The following is a 17,088-nucleotide window of genomic DNA, read 5'->3' as shown; positions in this document are numbered from 1 at the left end:
ACTGAATCCATTTTTTCTTCATATTTATAATGTTTCCAATACAAGATGTTTTAGGGGGGTGGGGGGTGGGGGGGGGGGGGGTATCTATCTGTTAAAAAAAATTCTTTTTCAGTTAAACCAACCCCTCAAAAAAAAAAAAAAAAAGATTAAAGCTACACTCATGAAATATTTAATTAATTTAAAAGAAAGGTTAAAATTGTTTTGATGGTGAAACAAATACCATTTTCTCTTCATATTGATAAATGTTTCGAATACAAGATTATTCAGGGGTTTTTCTGTCTGTAGAGTAATTTTCTCTTTTTCAGTCTAACCACCCCCTCAAAAAAACTACTAAAATATAACTGTAGGAAACGTCTTTTTTGTTTAAAAAGAAATCTTTGGTTTATTAGTTTAGAACAGTCATTAATATTAATTTTTCTTTATATTTATAATGTTTCAAATACAAGATTTTTTAAGGGTTTTTTTTCCCTATCTGTAGAATAATCTTCTCTTTTTCAGTCTAACCATCTGCTCCAAAACAAATACAAGATTTTTTAAGGGTTTTTTTTCTATCTGTAGAAAAATCTTCTCTTTTTCAGTTTAACCATCTGCTCCAAAACAAAGAAGAAGAAAAATTAAAGAAATTTCATTAGTCATGAAATATTTAAATAATTTAAAGGAATGTTATTTTCATTTTATTAGTGAAATATATATAATACCATTTTCTCTTCATATTTATAATGTTTGGAATGCTAGATTATTTAGGGGTTTTTTCCTATCTGTAGAATAATCTTCTTTCTCAGTTTAACCACTCCTCAATAGTAACAAACCATTTAATTAATCTTAGAAAAGGCCATTTTTGTTTACAAATGAAAGAAAGAAAGAAGTGTTTTATTTAACGACGCACTCAACACATTTTATTTACGGTTATATGGCGTCAGACATATGGTTCAGGACCACACAGAGTTTTGAGAGGAAACCCGCTGTCGCCATTACATGGGCTACTCTTCCGATTGGCAGCAAGGGATCTTTTATTTGTGCTTCCCACAGGCAGGATAGCACAAACCATGGCCTTTATTGAACCAGTTATGGATCACTGGTCGGTGCAAGTGGTTTACACCTACCCATTGAGCCTTGCAGAGCACTCACTCAGGGTTTGGAGTCGGTATCTGGATTAAAAATCCCATGCCTCGACTGGGATCCGAACCCAGTACCTACCAGCCTGTAGACCGATGGCCTGCCACGACGCCACCGAGGCCGGTCTGTTTACAAATGAATAAATAAATCAATGTTTGACGACACTCCAGCACGAAGATGTTTACAAAGCAATCTTATTTTTTATTAGGAAATCATTAAGATTATTTTCTCTTCATATTTACAATGTTTGAAAAAATAAGATTATTTCGGGGGTTTTTCTATCTGTAGAATAAGTTTCTCTTTTTCAATTTAACCACCCCTTCCAAGAAAGAGAGAAAAGATTAAAGAAATTTCAGTATTCGTGAAATATTAAAATAATTTAAAGAAAGGACTTTTTTGTTTATAAAGAAATCTATGGTTTATTCAGTTAGAACAGTCATTAATATCAAAACCGAAAAAAACTAATTAATGTAAAATATGTTCAAGACGTTAAAGAGTATAATAAATCTGTAAACATAAGTACAAATAGACTATAAATAAAACTTAATGTCAATAAACTAAAATTCACTCTATTCAATATTTTGTTTGTAAATCATTGCATAAAATTGTCTTGTTTTTTTTTGTCTGTGTCTTAGAAAACAAACACTGGGTCGTATGCTCATTTCATGAAATGCATAATTAGTTGAAAAGACGGTCATCGCACATGCACACAGCCATTAATCCCTACTTCAACGTTGATTCTCTTCACCCACACAAATCATTAAAAAGTCTCCTCAACTCCAGAGACGGGCACACACAACAAACACAAATGCCTGATTAATAATTTTCTGTCCATTGTCCCCAAATTCTTTGAAACCAGATCTTGGCTGAGTTTTGTTGTCTTCTTGGTCACGTATTATATCGCATCTGTCGGCCCTCAGCTTGTTCGCTTCATGCATAAAGGATTTCCAGCCCATAGCTGGCGACAAACCTGTAATTATTGATTTTAGTTTACATCCTGACAAGTTTTGTCATCCAGCCATTATAGCAGTGACAAAGCTGAAGACCCGTATTCCGGGCATCTGCTCACCTCATCTGTCTCCACAACGAGGAAAAAACCCCGGACACCTTTCCAGACAGCCGTAGCAGCTTGTTCCGAGTCGCTGGCCTGGTTGGCATTTTAGGAGAAGCAATTTGTAGGACATGTTACATTCCCTGACCGCAAATGATATCAGCAAAAAACCAAGATATTACATTAAGAATTGTGTTCGCGGAATGGATCTCTCTCACGCACATCACCAAACAGCACTGTTATTAAACAGCGTGACTTCTCTGCCGAATGCCATAAAGTCTTTTGTTATAGGAGGAGCCTTAACACCAAATTACGTTTTTCAGTGGATGAAAGGTTTCTGTCCATACTGCACTGACTACATGTACTTCAAAGATACATTCATCTCTTCTACTCTATATAACATGACAGCCTCTGTCAGTTTGAGATGATGCAAGTTAATTCAAATATATTTGTATAGATTTGTAGTGATATATACCAAAAGCATGGTATGTATGTTAGGGGGAAAATGCATATGAAAGACCCCATACTGCTATTGTCATGGCAGTACCCTCTCTTATAGTTATTATTTTAAACTGTCAAAATAACTGTATGAAATTACATTGTAAATATCTTTAGTTTAAAATATCCTGGGGTGATATTAACGACACATTTCTTTCTTTTCTGTTAAATAGGTAGACTTAACACTGGCTGTTATCTCCCTTGAAAATAGTTCCCCTTTTCTTTATTATTTTGTTGGAATTAATAAGAACTTTATATTGGTTAAAAGTGGAACCTGAAAAATGTGCCAGGTTGTCACTGAACAAACATTTCTTTCTTTTTCTATTAGATAGATATACATGTACTTCACACTGGTACTAGTCTGTGGGATTATTTTTAACATTATAAAAGAAACAGGGGAAATTTTCACCTCTTCAGAAGAATATTAATCTACAGGATGTTACCGTGTAAATCAATATTGTTTATGTTAAATTAGGAGAGGTTCAACAATATAGTCCTTTGTTCCAGTAATGCACTGCACAGACCTGTCGGAGAATAATTATGTGTTGAAAATCTCTTAAAATGGAGCACTGAAGCCAAACAGGTCAAAGGGAAATGGGTTTTTAATGGACGAGACAAACTTTGGAGGGAACAAATACTTTTATTGTTATTATTACAGATACACATGTACATGCATAACATATATACTGCACAAAAGATGATGATCAAAAGAGGTATAATTAGAAAAAAATTCTGTAAATACAATACCAGAATGATTATTTAATGAGGTACATGTATGTATATGTATACATGACATGCCTTAGTACCTAGCTGTCTTTTTTATATTACCCTAATTCTTGCAAATGTTAAATATGCATGTTAATAATTTCCTATTGATTTTGAAATTTGCTGTTGTCTGTTCACACCATCCACCATCCATAGGTTGATATAATATAATGTATATAAATATACTATTTAATTTTCACATGCATTTTTCAAGAGCATGTATCACACATCATTTTGTAATCAGCTTCTGGAGTTTATTAATTTTGCCATACTTCTAGGAGCATTTCTGATTTTAATGGTCAGGCTAAGAAAACTGTATGATTACGGTAAGTTCTATCTTTTTGTTTGCATTTTGACATGTTTACTATATGCTGTCATTTGTGTCTGCCAGTCTTCCCTAGGAGTGTCTAAACAGGAGCTTTATTAATTAGACACGTAAAAACAAAAACAAACAACATATGGTAACTGTTACATAACTTGATTTAGAGCATACACCCTGGCTGATTTGTTTTTGTGTGAAACTATCTTTTTTTTTTTTTTTTTTTTTTTTTTTTTTTTTTTGCAACGATGAAAAGTAGATCACAGGAGTGGATCCAGGAATTTTCAAAATGCTTTGAGTTGCAAAATATTTAGTGCTAATTAAGCACTGGATAAAATTTATGTGACAAGATCTGACATTTCAGCCAAATACTGTATATCTTCACCTGTAAGTCGATATCGGCTATAAGTCATAACTTGTAAAATAATCCCCAAAATGGTAATATTTGTGGGTGAAAAATGTTTTTACCCTCTTATAAATTGATCCCCCATGTTATAAAATAATTTTTGGGTGAATAAAATTTGACTTATAGGCGAAGATATACGGTATATTAAAAAGGGATTTACAGGTACTGTCACATTCATGTATCTTCCCATGGGTCATTTTTAATTTCGCCTAACCTATTTAATTAGTCATATTAATGTGTGGGTTTTTTAAAACTATCATCCGATTGACAATGATCTTCTTCACTATGGTCTTGTTCATTAACTAACATCTGTCTGGCTTGACCATCACGCTGTTTTATATAACCTTGGTAACAGCTGGTGACTATTTTAACCTCATTTGTGGTTTCAGTAAAGTAAAGTTTGTTTTATTTAATGACGCCTCTAGAGCACATTGATTTTTATCTAATTATCGGCTATTGGACATCAAACATATGTCATTCTGACATATTTCTTTAGAGGAAACCTGCTGCCACCACATAGGCTACTCTTTCCAATAAGCAGCAAGGGGTCTTTTATATGCACTTTCCCACAGACAGGACAGCACATACCATGGCCTTTGATGAACCAGTTGTGGACCACTGGATGGAATGGAAAATAGCCCAAACTGCAAATGGGTCCACTGAGAAGAATCTTCATCAGTGGTCTTATTCTATCCCGGGTGAGTCCCCTGGCTATCCAGAGATCGGACCCATGATGGACACGCCTGAATCCCTAGTGGTATACGGGCATGATAAAATAGTTCAAGTTGTCTTAACACATCAGTGATGGATGTTTCAAACTCAGTGATGGCTGTTTCAAACTCAGTGACTAGTTTTAACCTCAATAGTGGTGTTTCAGCATACTGATTATTCTAACCTCATTGACCATTTAACATGAGTAGAACTTTTCAACTTGGCATGACTTTATTTAGCAGGCTCCAATTTCCTTTTATTCCAGATGCTGAAATAAAGTCCATTGTTTAGATCTGGTACTGGAAAGCTATTGTTGGACCTTTTGACTCGACAAATATTGAAGTCCACTGTGAACAAACACTGCCATCCCAGTGATCACCAAATACAAATTCTAGTCAGGTGCGTGGAGAGTAAAAGCACACCGAACCACCAGACTCAAGCTTAAATAGTGGAAAAATTATCCAACTAGAGGCAGTTTATTAACAGGTAGAAAATGGGTTACCCCTGAACCTTCAGCAATACACGAACATGTAATGCTTAGGAATTGAAAAATATTAAGTGGAGTATATGATGATTTACATACGTACACATAGCCAATCAATTGCCATGAGACCAACAAACAACAAAATGGTTTACTGTAATTCAGCATTATTATTTTATTAATATATAATATGGATGTATTGTAAGTTGGCATTTTATTTATTTATTTATTTTTATTATTTTTTTATTTTTTTATTATTTTTTTATTTATTTATATTTATTTATTTAAGAAATGAATGAAAAGTTATGATGTATGAATAACAAGCTATCTCTTTTCTCTCATCAGTTGGGTGATCAAAAACAATATTACTTCGATAACTTGCTATACATGTACCTGTACATACAATTATGTATGCCTTGGCATTTTGGGTTGGGGTTTTAAGCATTTTTAGAGATATTCTGTTCGATGTATATTAGAACTAATAATCCTAATAAGACTTTCAGCACACATACATTGTTAAGGACCTTATAAACAGATGGACATACATTGGTATTAATATGTTAAACTCATATTTTTACAAAAGAATCAAGACAACATTTTGACAAGGCAACAATGGTATATGTTTCCATGAATCATAGTCAGCTGCTTCATGTACAAGAGGACTGCCACTCTCCAGGATGACACACCCTTCCTGCTTTGTTTTTATGAGGACTGCCACTTCAAAGACTTCATTTCCTGACATCTATAATAACATAATTTCTGCAGCAGGATTACATAAGTGAACCGATATGGCTACAGAAGATGAAACAGCAGCGAGCACTGGGCCGTCATCCCACATCATCCTTCATGGTTCGCTGCCCAAATGCTCTTTAATATTTCACATTTTTCGCAGGTGTGCACACTGACAATGGTGAACAAAAAGCCTCGATAAAAAAATCAAAGCCAGCCCAATTTTACAGATATAACCCTGAAGATCTGTGTGAATATTTCATTAATTTTTCACAATGGAAGAACCTCGGTCACAGAATCCATAACGCAGCCCCAGTAGCCTGCATTGTGTCCTTCAAAGGCCATGTAATGGAGAGTATTATGTTACCACAAAGGTGACTTGCACACTGACCATAGTACATTAGCAAGTCCTGTCCATCCCCGGGCGAAACGTTTGGTCACATAACCTAACACTGTATTTTTACACAATTACATACAGATCAGAGGAAATTTTATCTTCTTTTGTCGAAAAGACATCACTGACACATTGGAAATGTGGATTCATGCATGATGAATCAAAGTAAATTTCTTGTGAAAGAAATATACCCACAAGTCATCAGTTGGAGATATATTTTTGAAACCGATAAAAATTACCAAAAAAAGGTACGATGTTCATCAAATTTACACATTTAGTGCAGAATTTAAAAAATATATAAACCTAGGCAAATAACAGTATAAAATAAATAAATATAGTATAAATAACCTAACATCAGATTTAATTTTTTTTATAAAATAAAGTCTAAATTCAAAAGATTTTGTTAGTTCAGAAAAAGTACGTGATTACCATTTATTTTTAAAGTAATTTTTTGTTGTTGGCTTTTACAGTTACAATTTTATCACTCAATATTTCTATAATCTTTATCAATTAAGTGTGAACGAGAGCCATGAATATTTGATTTCTTTAATACATTACAAGCTGCGCTAAAGACATTTAATTGCACGCTGTGCGAGCAAGGTGTGTCGTATGCACTGAGTAGCAGTGAATTATTCCTTGTATCTGACAGGAATATTTTTATTCTGGAAAGAACTTGCTCAGCCCTTGATCAATACCATCATCCATCGCTAGATGACATTCAAGTGTCCTTGCAAATCCCACAGATCAGTCTTGTTTTCGGTCTCTGGTCTCACAACACACTTTTAAAAAAAAAAACAGGTCTCACGAGACACTTTTTTTTAAAGTGTAGTTGGATCAAGAAAGTGGTTAAAGCCATCTGAACAAGCCATGTACTCAAACACAGCTTCTTTCCAGCGGTTTCCTCATGTCTTTTCTCACCCAATGTCAAAGTTTAGCACCTAGGTTCTATGTTTACTAAGACGGTCGTGTCATATATACATAAAGACCGCTAACTCCATCCATACAGACAGGTTGTTTTTGAACACTCATCATTATGATGGTGAATAATAGGTCCAAATGTGCAAGTGCTTTGATGGCGGCTTATCACTATTGACTCACACTCCTCTTACCTCTTTATGAGATATTTCTTTTCTCTCGCTATGAATCTGGCACATTATAGGAAATACAGGTCTGTCAAGATACTGGTTATATGGAAGGTAATTTACCACGGAGATTAAACCAAACATGGAATAAAATACGCCGGTCCATGGAATATGTACACATATTAATTAAGATGCCAGTGAATACCAATACAAGCTTAACAATCCATGCCAGTTGATATATTGTATTCTTAAGAACGGTCTTCAAACATATTTACTATTGTGAGCTTGAGATGGGGTCTTCAAATATATTTACGGACATCTATTAAGACTTCTAGTGGAACTGAACTAGAATTATTTGATTTGATGTTTGTGCTGTGTGTGTCAGAGAGAGAGAGATAGAGAAACAGAGAGAAGGACAAATAGCGATATAGAGAAAGAGAGTGAGAAGGGACAGAGATATATAGAGAAAGAGAAAGAGAGAAGGGACAGAGAGAGCCAGAGAGAGAGAGAGAGAGATTCAGAGACTCAGACAGAGAGAACAGAGCCAGATAGACAGATGGACAGAGAGACAGACACAGACAGAGAGAGAGAGAGAGAGAGAGAGAGAGAGAGAGAGAGAGAGAGAGAGAGAGAGAGAGAATGCACTTGTTCAATGCTCTACACAATATGAAAGAATATATATATTCCAAAAACATCTTATTCTTGTATAAAAGAACCTAATTAGTATAGAAATAAAACAGTTTAATCAATTTACAAAAGTATGAATAAGAAAACAGTGAATATAAGACACAGAAATTTCACAAGTGAAACAGTCGCACTCTTTACGGGTTATCAACTATTCAAAAGAAAACCTTGATTAGAAAAATTAAATTATCAAAAGCCAGATGTTTTCTTGTTGAGAACAATCTCCAGTCTGATTGGAAGCCATAGCTGGACTACATGCAGACTGTTATATAATTAGAGTGTTGTGCAGCTTCACAGACAAAAAACAAATCTGCAATCTGCGATCAAATTACAGGAACACAGTGGGTATCCCGACATTGCGAAGCCTCAGGCGCACAAGACAGCAAGTCTGCTGAAGAATGGAGGCATAATTATTAACAAACAAGACTTTATTTGTTGAAAGAAACGGGCAGGAGGCTATCCCATCTCATAGTTATAGTTCTCCTCTTTCTCCTTCTGTCAGTACCAATGTGAATAAGTGTATAAAAAGTGACATTCCAATAGGTATGATTATGCCATATGTACCGCTAGAAGGTTTTTTTGCATGTCCCTGATAACATTATCAATAAAGTTTGGTCAGTTGGTGGTTCAAATGATTCATCCAGATATAATGTACAATTAGACAATGTACAATGCATGCTATATTCTACACTAAAATAGTGTTATATTATTTATATTATTATTATTATTATTATATCCAGCTTAAATTCTCAGATTATCTAGATGAGTTTTTCCTCAACTAACAATTTATGCATATGCCAAGAAAAAATGTACAATTAGATGCATACTATATTCTATACCGAAATAATGTTATATTGTTATTATCAAGTTTAAATTCTCAGATAATTTGTGTGGACTTTTTTCTCCTCAACATAACAATTCATGCATATGCCAAGAAAAATATCTTCAAGTAAAACGATCACCATTTACAAGCCAAACTGACATTGGTCTGTAATAAATAAGACTAATTGACATTTCATATCATCAAATCCTTGAGTCTGTATCCTCTTTCCACATACCGAAAATAGTGCAGCAGACAAATTGCAGACAACAGTATAGCAATATAATACCAAGTGCACAGCAGCCATTTGATTTTCTCATCAAGATGAACAGCCAGAAAAAAGACGACAAAAAATGCTGGTGCAGCCAGATGTTACCCGTCTCTCAACAGCCTATCATTTAAAGTTGCAGCCATAAAATGAAACGAACTCCTCTTTCACAAGCAAACTTCACTGGAGTGAAGATGAAAAGTGTGTACTACCCATTGTTGGACTGGGTTCACCTATGCTGCAATACGTTTACGACTTCTCCAAACAATAATTTCTTTAAAATGTATGTTTGTCTAGGGGTAAAAATACTCACACACATTCAAGTTGAAAATGTCAGCCAGAAATATATCTATCTGATATATTGTCAAGTACGAAAACGTTTGTGTTTGTAAAGAATTTTTATGGAAATTTGTACATTCTAGCAGTAAAAACATTTTTTTCTGTTTATTTTAGTTTAGAACTGAGCAACCCAACAGATGGATTTGGCTCAGACTGTATGTCACCTCAGTTATATAGTGGAATTTCCCTTAGCCATAGACTAAAATTATATCATTATATTTTGTTATATTAAATAATAAAAATATATACATATATTGACTATTGTAAAAAAAAAAATGAACCCCCCCAAAAAAACAAAAAAAACAAAACAAACCACCAACCAACATTAATCTTTTTCATTCAACAGTAATGTTAGGAAAGTTAATTTAAAAAAATATATTTAATATAAAACCAATTTCTGTTGCAATGTTGGCAATAAAAAATATTTTATGTTACAAAAGCTAGCTATTTTTAAAACTTGCTATTTTACAAAGGAAACAAAATGCATTCAAAGATGACTGAAACACAAAATGCCAAGTCAGATTCTCATGAATGCTTCTACCAAAACTAACTGATCTCTAACACAAAAAAGCACATAAAATAAATCTATAATGAAGTCTACTGTAGAGTTATCTCAGCAAAATGCATAATAAATTAATCAACAAAGCTGCTCTTTCATCTTCTAAGATTAGGTCGAAATCAATGGAATTTCAATAACAGGAGATAAAGACTTATACTTATTTCATATCAAATGTTTTACGTACACTATAATTATAAATTAATATAACAGAAACTTGTTACAGAATCCTAAAATGTATATAATTTCACTGCTGAAAATAAGAATATCAACATTAAGAATTAAATCAATATTTTTCTGTGATTTATTTTTTTATGGCCAATAAGACATAATGTGTAATTCGAATATAATTTGTTTGTGGAATTCACATGCTACATTTTGTTGTTTGTTGTTAAAATTCACCTACACTGAAATGCAGTACAGGCTGGGCTCCAGTTAAACGGAGTAACCTTTACATATATGCAGTGCTATAGATGTCATTCCTCATATATTACGCAGGTGAGAAAAACAGGAAGGCTATATAAATTATGCTGAATAAACTTATGAATACACCTATTCATAGATCAATGTAGTCTTCTTCAAAGTGGGGTGGGACGCAGCCCAATGACAAAGCATTCACTTGATGTGTGGTCGGTCCAGAATCGATCCCCATCAGTGGACTCATTGGGCTATTTCTTCTTCCTGCCAGTGCTCCACAACTGGTATAACAAATACCGTGGTATGTATACTATCCTGTCTGTGGGATGGTGCATATAAAAAATCCCTTGCTGCTAATCGAAAAGAGTAGCCCATGAAATGGCGACAGCGGGTTTCCTCTCTCAATATCTGCGTGGTCCTTAATCATATGTCTGATGCCATATAACCGTAAATAAAATGTGTTGAGTGCGTCGTTAAATAAAACATTTCCTTTCTTTCCTTCCTTCCTTCTTCAAAATCTATATATAGTAGTGCATCAATGCTGTTAATAATTAAGTCGGACTTAAGTTACTTATCCACAAACTATTACATTCACATGTGCTAGATAAAAGTTATGAAATATGTTTGCAAAAGATATTCTTTAAACAAATGTGTTTGCATGTGAATGTGCATTTGGTAATAGTGACAGAAGAAACCAAGTACCACTACATGCTTTACCCTTTAGAAAACAGCAGCACAGAATGAAAACAATCTAAATGTGTCTATCCACTGATAGGGATTGATCCTTGAGCCGATCACACCTCAAACAAAAGCTTTACCAAAAAAGTTTGTTTTATTTAATGGCACAAACTAGAGCACATTTATTTATTAATCATCTGCTATTGGATATCAGACATTTGGTAATTCTGACACATAGACCTGAAGAGGAAGCCTGCATTTATATGCAGTATCCCACATACAGGACAGCACATACCACGGCCTCTGATATGTATTTCATATGCCAGTCGTGGTGCACTGGCTGGAATAAGAAATAGCCCAATATTAATGAGCCCACTGACAGTGATCGTTCCTAGACTGACCGCATATCAGGCAAGCACTTTATCAATGGGCTATATCCTGCCCCAAGCTCGGTGCACCAACGAGCCACATACCATATGCATTGCTGACACCACAGTAACAGTGGCCGTGTTGTAAACAAAATACCAGTACATCCCACATATCGCCTGCCTATATCAGCCACAGCCATCTATAACTCACAGCTGTATGTAAAATTGTATATATTGCCGAAGAATTGCTGAGAAAAACATCACTAAATTTATTGTTTATGCCTTATAATTTACGACAAAGGAAAAAGATGAACCATGAAAGTTTCATCAAGATAGTTTGACAATAAGTATCAGTTTACAAACCGTACTTTTAGCACAGCACAAAAGAACTATTTTCACCTCTTTTCGTCACTGTATAATATAATATATATTTTGCTTACCAAGCATAAGATATAAGACGATGGGTTATTTTACTATACACATCCCATTAAAGTTTTGAAAATCAAGATTTGTATCATATAGAAACATGAACATGGCCAGTATTATGTGTGTACTTGCATACTGTCAAGTGTAATTTATTTTTCATATGCATTACCTAAATTGACATTTGATCATGTGTAAATAGATTTTAATTTCTTTAGTCAAACAAAATGTAAATTGCCTCTCTTTTTTTTAGACAAAATTAATTCATACCAACAAATATTTTGAATATTAAAGATTTAAAAAAAAATCCTGTTAGCTTTTTAACTTTAAACAAAACTGTTAAAAAAATATATATATTTAATACAGAACTTGAATTCAGACATTATGGTACTTTCTTATTTCAATACACTTTTATATATGTTAATGGGCAAATAAACAGGGGCCTAATTCACTAAACGTTCGCAACTTGGCGATCCCACAATGCTAAAAGACTTGAAAAGAGGATGCTTTTTTGTCTAGCAGAACCTAAGTGACCTTTGTGAATTAGCTCCTGATGTATACCATAAAAATATCTGTATATTCAATAAAATATTTACAGTGTTAATCCTTCTCTGCTGTTACGTCTGTGTGTCATAACTAATTCATCTTGAAAAATTACTGACATAGATAGCTCACCATGGTGTGTGGAAGACCGAGAGTGGCATTCTTTTAATGAAACAGTCTGTAATAAGTGGCAGAGACCTACCTACGCTCGAACAATTGCTGAGATTTTAATAATTAATCATCACCCAGCTCAACCGACAACCAGTCGTCTTTGAAAATCAATACCAACCTGCAGAACGTGTACACAGACAAACCAGTACTTTTACTATAAACAATGGCATATTAACATGTACATTGTATATATATATATATATATATATATAGACCATTCTTATAGTGTTAGAATTAAGATCGGGGATTTATCCTGAATTTATCCATGTCTCATGGGATTGGCATGATTTAATCAATACTGGGATGGGAGTGAGGTTTAGACTATTGAATGATACGGTTAAATTAATTTATTACAACAGACATAATTACTAAAAATATTTACACATCAATTTTGGGAATTTTCTGTGCAATTTACTTTTGGGAAGGGGCCCATAGATGTTCGATACCGCAGAATGCCTGAAGAAAAAACCAAAAGATACCTTAAAATGTCTCAAGACGTACTATACAGACTGGACAGAAGAAGGCCTCTTTAGTGGGATAACTTGTGCCCAATCCTTTTGTAAATATATATAGTATATAAAATATAATATGTTTTTAATGAAAAACAGACTGGCATGGCATGGTATTTTTTTTACTATATAGTGTTAAAGAATGACTGTAGTCTCAATACCAGGTATAAAGCTGTTCTCTTTAAAAAAAAAAATCCATTATCTACTGGATAAAAAAATGTAAAGGAAAAAAAAAAGGGGAAACTAATTTTTAAAACCCCAGATGTTTGCTAATAATTCTGATTTAAAAAATTAATAATGCAGTAATAAATTCATAGCCTAAAATATTTATAAATTATGCTAATTTAAAATGTTCACATGCAAATTGGTGTTAATATTGTGTGTTTTGGGCTTTTTGGTAAAGTTTTATTCTATAATGTAGTATTCATCTGACATTATTTTATTTGAGAATGTATTTAACTGTTAATATAGTTGGGGCAAAGTTCCTTTCAAATGTGGCTAAACAGTTGTTCTGGAAACAACTATTTGAGGACAACATCGTGTTATCTGGTATCTGAAGTACGGAGTACTGAGCCAGCACACTATTAACATATCTGCGTCCACTCATTTCACTGGGTTTTCAATTATTTGTCTTCATAAGAAATAACCATTGGGAACAACATTGCAGATTAGAGCCTATTTCAGGCTGTACATATATCTAACATTAGAATGTGTTCATTAAAATTGGATTTTGACCAAACAAAAAATTAAAAAATTAAAAACCAACTAGTGCAGTTATGAAGCAAGGTACATGGAAAAGAGTTTGACCCGTACCTCTCTATATCAAAGGCTCTAAAGGCTCTAAAGACTAACCCTAACCCTAACCCTAACCCTAAAACTATAACTTTAACCATTGAAAGGGGGTACAGGTCGAACTCATACCGGTACATATATGTACCTGTATTTTGTTGACATCTATTATTTGTTAGATAAAGATAAAGTTTAATTGCACTATAATAACTAATAAATCATTATTACCTCAAGGGAAATCATTAAAAGGAAACGCCTTAAATTTATTGAGAAATTGTTTTTTAATGAATACAAATATTAAGTTTGCATTAATTTAATATATGAAAAAAATATCTTCAAATACATTTTAATAATATTTTTGTAAAGATGTATTCACATTGATATGTTAGTTGATTATTGTTTAATTTCTAACACAAGACTGTACATGTTATTGAGTGGGTTTTTTAAAGTTTTAAAATAAATAAACAAATTAGGCTAAAAAAACTTTTAAAAAACTCAATAACATATTTTAAAGTGTTTTTAATAAATATGTGTGTTAAAAATTAAGCCAAAATTTAAAAAGATGAAGAGTTTAAACTTCCAGACAACAGAAAAATATCAAATTTTGAGGATAAAAAAATTTGCAACACACAAAGGGAAGAAATTAGTTTAAAAAAAACATGGATGTTATGAACCTACAATGTTAATCTGTACTGCAACAAATAAACTGTTCAGATAAATCACTAAGATTAAATAAAAAAGAACCATCAACATACTTCAGATTTCAAAAAGATTACACATAAGAAATAAAAATAAAATTCCTATTTCAGATTAGCTAATTCTCTACTAATATGAACTATGTTAATAGCTAGACCTTGATATAAAAAGAATACAATATTAGAAAGATTATCATTATCAAAGAAAAGGCACAAAATGTATTTCAGATTCCCAACTTAGCCACAAAAAAGAAAAGAAAAGAAAAGAAAAATACAAAAATACAAAAATAAACCATGCAGGGATTTTGGTGTCAGAATGGGACTGACTGACTGAGCTTTTAGCCTAGGGCTCACTTTTCTCTTTCTTATTTTACAATGATTAAAAACAAATCTTAACATAATATGTTCCAATAAACACCTAAGTAGCAACTACTATACAAAATACTACATATAGCTTGACTGATATATTTTAAAAAGGAAAAAAAAAGAGAGAAAAAAACATATCAGAATAAAATAAACAGTACAAATTCTCCACTTTAAATTAAGTATATTTATAGCTTAGAATATAATTCTTTTATAAAATAACATGAATAAAAAAAAATGAAGATTCTCAGCCATGGTAACATCCATGCGTTATTCTCTCTCTCTCTCTCTCATTAGTTCAGCCCACCTCCACAGAGAAGTACAGAAATACCGTTATAATGTTCTGTAAACCACTAAGATATCAACATTTCTAGACAGAAAGCAAATTTGTTGATAAAATACACATAAACCAGCTTTGTTTGAGTTTTAATTAAGGCAGCAGTGGCTCTGCTTAGGGGGAGAACTCACCTAGATCAAGAGCTTGGCAGGCTGGTGACAGCAAAGCAATCCATAACAGTAGAATCCAGAGTGGTTTCCTCCGAACCTTCACCGTGGAACCACACCACTCACACGAAAAAGTATCCATAACTCCCATAATGTAATCTCTATCACATATAGGAAAAGAGAGAAAAAACAAAACAAAAAGAAAAACTATCACTGTACAGCAGTAAACACACCACCAACTCCCATGAACGCCGCGGTGAGATTATAAAACTCTGCTAGTAGTAGTAGTAGTAGCAGCGTATACACGGTGATCGTGGTCAGTCAGCGTTGTCAGATCAGCCATGGTAACATCCACGCGTTATTCTCTCTCTCATAGTTCAGCCTCTGTCGGGCTCTGCGAACAGATAACAAATGCTTTCAATATAAGGATCATTATGGAAGAGAGGTCAGGTCCATTTCTCGGCAGGGAGGACAGGCTGATTATTGGCTTTCACAGTGGGTAGTAAGCAGCGGCTTTCATACAGGATCACCCCTCCCAGGCGTGCGATTGCTCCCAGCTTCTCACTCTCTCACTCATTCATGTCAGTCGTGCTTCGCACCTATTTTGTGGCCGACCTATTGTGACTATGAGGAAGAAAGGCAAGGGAAGATACTGGGTCTTGGGGATTAATCGCGGGCTATCTCTATAGCTGTCTTGATGGCTCGGAGGAACTTAGGTATCATTTTATAAAACAGTTACTGCTTTTATATATGCTTACAGGGCCATGATATACATTACTAGAAAATATACAAATCAGGTGATGGGAAGTAATTTGTTTTGTTTAACGACACCACTAGAGCACATTGATTTGTTAATCATAGGCTATTGGATGTCAAACATATGGTCATTCTGACAGTCATAGAGAGGAAACCTGCTATATTTTTCCATTAGTAACAAGGGATCTATTATATGCACCATCCCACAGACAGAATATCACATAACACGGCCTTTGATATACCAGTCGTGGTGCATTGGCTGGAATGAGAAATAGCCTAATGGGCCCACCAATGGGGATCGAACCCAAACCGACCGCGCATCAAGCAAGTGCTTTACCACTGGGCTACATCCCGCCCCCAGGTGATAGGATCGAGAGAAGGAATGAATAGACACCTCAGCACATGAATACTTTGACCATTAGGTGTTAAACAATGGTAAATATATAAATGAATTGATTATAAACATCAATATAAAAATTCCAAAGTTAAATTAAAATTAAGTGTAAAGTGCTGTGCCAAATATATAAATAGAGAAAAAATTAATAATAAGCATTTTAATCAATAGGTCTGAGATCAAGTAAAGGAACTACATCAATATAATTTTTTTTAAATTGAAACAATTAATGCATAACATCCTTAACAATTATTTATTTTTATGAATTAAATTTTCTTCTAAATAGTTTACTAAACAACTCAAACATATTTCACAACAT

General features: G+C 33.6%; 1 protein-coding gene across 2 annotated transcripts in view; it reads right to left on the bottom strand.

Moving 5' to 3' along the window:
* LOC121382741 (discoidin domain-containing receptor 2-like) overlaps positions 1 to 16,127 on the bottom strand; it is a 181,164-nt gene extending 165,037 nt beyond the window's left edge. For both annotated transcript variants that reach the window (XM_041512313.1, XM_041512314.1), the window contains exon 1: positions 15,644 to 16,127. In XM_041512313.1, coding sequence (XP_041368247.1) covers positions 15,644 to 15,770 — 127 coding nt within the window. In that variant the 5' untranslated portion in view covers positions 15,771 to 16,127. The remainder of the gene's footprint in view (positions 1 to 15,643) is intronic.
* Between the last annotated feature and the right edge of the window lie 961 nt (positions 16,128 to 17,088).

This window comes from Gigantopelta aegis, chromosome 10 (genome assembly GCF_016097555.1).
Source record: "Gigantopelta aegis isolate Gae_Host chromosome 10, Gae_host_genome, whole genome shotgun sequence".
NCBI lineage: Eukaryota > Metazoa > Mollusca > Gastropoda > Neomphalida > Peltospiridae > Gigantopelta > Gigantopelta aegis.
The sequence above is the reverse complement of the archived record's forward strand: the minus strand, read 5'-3'. Positions and strand labels throughout refer to the sequence as shown.